Source organism: Eimeria necatrix, genomic scaffold (assembly GCF_000499385.1).
Source record: "Eimeria necatrix Houghton genomic scaffold, Enh_scaff899, whole genome shotgun sequence".
NCBI classification, from domain to species: domain Eukaryota; phylum Apicomplexa; class Conoidasida; order Eucoccidiorida; family Eimeriidae; genus Eimeria; species Eimeria necatrix.
The window spans coordinates 10,001-14,616 of NW_013654698.1; the positions used below are offsets into that span (position 1 = coordinate 10,001).

The following is a 4,616-nucleotide window of genomic DNA, read 5'->3' on the forward strand; positions in this document are numbered from 1 at the left end:
GCCCCCGCTGCGGCCGGCGATGAGTGAGAATTGTTGCAGTTTTTGAATTAATTAATTATTTAAAAAGTCATTTTTAAATTGTTTTAAAAGTATTTTAAAAGAAGAATTTATTTCTCTTCAGTCCAGACAGCCTGCTGGCCTTCAGCGCCGAAGACCCGGACTTCCTGGCGCGGCTGCTGCTGGCTTTCCTCACCAACTCCACTTCGAAAATCCAAAATAATTAATTTGATGAATTAAATTAAAATTAATTTAATTCATTTCATTTTATTCTCAACTCACCTCAAGTCCTCCGCAACTATTCATAAAAACGGACTTACCCGAAGATTCCGTCCGATTCGCCTTTTTCGGCGCTCCGCTGCTGCTGCTGCAGCTGCTGCTGCTGCAGCTGCTGCTGCAGCTGCAGCTGCCAGCACTTACTTTGTCTTGATTATAATATGTGTTGCTGCAGTGTCTGCGGCTTCTTTGGACTCTCCTGCATGTGCGCAGCAACACACGGCGCGCGTGGCTAGCTGCTGCTGCTGCTGCTGCTGCCGCTGCTGCTGCTGCTGCGCTGCGCTGCGCTCTGAGAGCTCGGGGTCTCCGCGTGTTTCTCTACCTCCCGTCTCGCCGTCCGGCGCCTACCTCGCAGCAGCAGCAGCAGCAGCAGCAGCTGCTGCTGCTGCTGCTGCTGCTGCAGCAGGCTGCCGTCTTCAACTTGCTGCTGAGGGCCCCGCCGGCAAACGGCGGCTGCCCTTTCGCTTCCCAAATCCCCGCGGAGGCAGCGGGGGCCCTTGGCGGGGCTCCAGGCGAAAGCGCGGCCTGATTTGCAGCAGCAGCAGCAGCAGCAGCAGCAGCAGCAGCAGCAGCAGCAGCAGCGGCAGCAGATGAGGGGAGCTGCGGCGGCGCAGGCAGGCACCTTGGGCTGTACGTACACCGGAGTTCCCGCACGCAGACACCCCACGCCCACCCACAAAGGCCGCATGCAATGGCCCCACAGAGGCCACGTGCTGCTGCTGCTGCTGCTACTGCTGCTGCTGCTGCTGCTGCTGCTGCTGCAGCTATTTTCTTGAATACTAGCTCGCCAGCCGGCTCTAGATCTGATCTGCAGCAACAAAAGCAGCAGCTGCTTTTGGCCGCCGCTGCGCGGCCAGCCACATTCAGGTGTACGTACACCGCAGCCCACGCATGCAGACACCCGCAGGCCCCACAGCGCGGCGCCCCCTACGCCCAAAAGCTGCTGCTGCTGCTGCTGCTGCTGCTGCTGCTGCTGCAGCATTCTTCGTGTTTAAAGGCTCGCCAGATGCAAGAAAAGAATTGAACTGAGACAAAGAGCTGCGGCGGGCATTTGCAGCAGCAGCAGACGTGAAAGCCGCATGCAGCAGCAGCAACTGCTAGAGAAGCAGCTGCAGCAAACAGCGATGAAGAGGCAGCAACTTTGCTGCTGCAGCACGGAAGCAACTTTGCTGCTGCAGCACGGAAGCAACTTTGCTGCTGCAGCAAAAAAAGAAGTTTTGTGCAAAACCCACTCGGCAGAAAGGCGGGAGCAGCAGGCGCTGGCCTGCAGCGGGGAGGCCTCAAGCGCCAGCATGGCAGGCTTCTGCTGCTGCTGCTGCTGCTCGTGCTGCTGCTGCTGCTGCTGCTGCTGCTGCTGCTGCTGCTCTGCTGCGCAGTCGCGCTGCAGGCTTGTGGCTGCCGCGGGCAGCGCTGTCTCCAGCGAACAGCGCCTGGCCCTCAGTGCAAAATTGAGCAAAAATTGTAATGAGTACTTTGGGCTGTGTGGGCGGCCCTGGCTGCTGCTGCTGCTCCTGCTGCTGCTGCTGCTGCTGCTGCTGCGGTGTCTAGACACCTCGGCGGAGGACTGCAGCGGCGCTGCCGCAGCCAAAAGGACCGGCTGTGGGGCCCCACAGGGCTTCGCGGGAAAGTCCCGGGGGACTGCAGCAGGGGCTGAGCAGCAGCAGCAGCAGCAGCAGCAGCAAGGGGCTTCTTCCTCGGCTCTCGTTGCTGCAGCAAGATCTGCAGCAGCTTCCGCCTCCGGCGTTTGCTGCGGCGGCGGCAGCCCGGACTCCATTGAGGCAGCTCTTGAGTTTTATTTATTTCTAAAATGTTTTTTAAATGCCAAAAAGCAGTTTTTAAAGTAATTAGTGCAGCACACCCGCTGCAGCGGTGCGGCCAAGCCCTGCAGCAGCCCTCGTCTCGGGCGCTGCAGCGGGCCTTGCTGCTGCAGCAGCAAATGCCAATAAAATGCGCTGCTGCTGCTTTTGCCTGCTGCAGCAGCAAATGCCAATAAAATGCGCTGCTGCTGCTTTTATTCGACAAATATTTTATTATTTTGCAAAATTATTAAAAGTTTGAAGGACTGAAGCCGCTAAAGTTAGCAGCACTCGCCGCCCCGCACCGGCGGCGCAGCAGGCGGCACTCTGCTGCTGCCGGCTCGCAGCTTCCGAAAATCTGAATCTGCACTCCTCCGGCTCTTTTTTAGTTGAAAACGTTCGAAATATTTAATCATTTTGAAAACATTCGAAATATTAAACCATTTTGCCTTCAAGTCGGCCAAATTGCGGTTAGTTTCGCTCCAGGGCTGCTGCTGGGGTGCGCCGAGAGGGTGACCACTGGTCTTTGCCGCGGCTTCTGCGCTGGGCCCAACTTTGCAGCAATCAACTTCGGACTCAGCACTAATTAGTAAAAAAGGTTACAAAGAATTAATAAGGGGCTTCTTAACGGCCTGCGGCGCAGCGCTATGCGCAAGCCGCTCCTGTCCAGTGGTCTTCAAGTTGACCACTGGCGCCTAGGAAGCCGGGAGTTTGTGGGCGAGTTCAGCTGCAAAGTGTGGCCTGTTGAACTGCAAAAAAGAAATAATAAACATATTATTTGGTTTATTATTAATATTTTGCAAGAAAAACCATTCTTTATTGCTGTTTACTCCCTGCTTCTTTGGCCCCCATTTCCCGTGGTGTTCTGTCTCGCTGCATTCGCGCAGCCCCGAATTTCCCACTCTTTCTCATTATTTGCCGGTTTTTAACTTTCAATTACTTTATTTTTCATTTTAAATTTGTTATTATCTCTCTTTTTATCGTTTTAATTGATCTTTCCCCCCAAAAGTCTCGGCAGCAGCACCACCAGCACCGCAGGGGCCCCAGCCTCCAATATGAACTTGAACTGTGAGATCGCGGCAATGCGCGCCGGCGGGGCCCGCGTTTGCCATCATTTCAAGTTTCTTGGATCTAAAAACAAAACAATTGAAATTATATTTCAATTAATTAATCAATTAATTAATTAATCAATTAATTAATTAATTAATTAATTAATTAATTAATTAATTAATCAATTATTTAATTAATCAATTAATTAATTAATTAATTAATTAATTAATTAATTTGACGCTCTCTGGACTCTCGCCGCCCGCAGCTCCACATGCAGCGCTGGCTGTCATCTTTTCTGCAAATTGAAGTTTGGGTTTCCGAATTGTCGAAATAAAGTCATTTATATAATCAGTTTTTCAATTTGAATTTCTATTTATGATTATTTAATTATTTATTTATTTATTTATTTATTTATTTGTCTTGGCTTCACTTTTCGTGGAAATTCCCTGCCAGTTCGTGCGGGCCTGTTGAATGCTGCAGCTGCCGCTCCTTACGCCTCATTAAGTGCTTTATCCCTTTGGTCAAGCTAGCTAGCTAGCTAGCTAGCTAGCTAGCTAGCTAGCTAGCTAGCTAGCTAGCTATTTAGCTCTAGCTAGCTAGCTAGCTAGCCAGCTAGCTAGCTAGCTAGCTAGCCAGCTAGCTAGCTAGCTAGCTAGGCGAAGTAGGTGGGTAGTTTGGCGGCTAGTTAAGCAGCTAGCTAGCCTGCTAGTTAGCTACAGCTAGCCAGCTAGCTAGCTAGCTAGCTTTTAATTGTTTGCAGATAATGAGAAAATGGAAATAGAAGCTGATCTGCAACTCCGCGCTTTGCATGTTGCTGCAGAAACGCAAGACGCAGCAGCTTCTGGCTTTCCCAAGCTTGAATTGGACTTCAATTTATTTTCTAAATATATTTTGCTGCTTTATTTTGGCTTAGTTTGCCTTTAAATGAATTTAATTCCATTTTAAACACATTTTACTTTTTTGTTTTCCCAGCAAGCCTCATGTTGAACTGAAAACTGCTCATTCAACGCAGTTTCTTCGTTTCTTCTGAATTAAAGTCTCTTAAATTGTTTTTTTATTCAAATTAAATATTTATTTTGCATTTTATTTCATTTATTTGTCCCATTTATGCATTTTGTTTCACTTCTTTGGGCCGTCTGCAGCAGCAGGCGCTGCAGTTCAAGTTTTGTTTCTGCACTTTTCAAGTCTGTAGTGCCTCCCCTTTCGCCATTTGGACTTTATTATTTTCATTTTATTTTATTTTATTTTATTTTATTTATTTTATTTATTTTATTTTATTTATTTTATTTTATTTTATTTTATTTTTGTGTACAGAGCATTTAATTTCGTTTCCAGAAAGCTCAAATTGGCCTGCAGCCACTCGAGCAGCACTTCAATTTCAGGATTTCCAATTTTTTGGATTTGGAAAACAAATTAAAATTGAATTTTAATTTTAATTTAAATAAATTAAAAACAAATTAAAATTAAATTTTAATTTGAATTTAAATAAATTAAAAT

At 48.0% G+C, this 4,616-nt stretch overlaps 1 protein-coding gene across 1 annotated transcript; it reads right to left on the reverse strand.

Annotated features, from left to right (window-relative positions):
* Positions 1-591: 591 nt before the first annotated feature.
* Positions 592-1,255, reverse strand: ENH_00081630 (hypothetical protein; the record flags this gene model as incomplete). The annotated part of the gene is made up of 2 exons (XM_013583331.1): positions 592-798; positions 1,151-1,255. The coding sequence occupies 2 exons, from the start codon at positions 1,253-1,255 to the stop codon at positions 592-594; spliced, it is 312 nt and encodes a 103-aa protein (XP_013438785.1).
* Between the last annotated feature and the right edge of the window lie 3,361 nt (positions 1,256-4,616).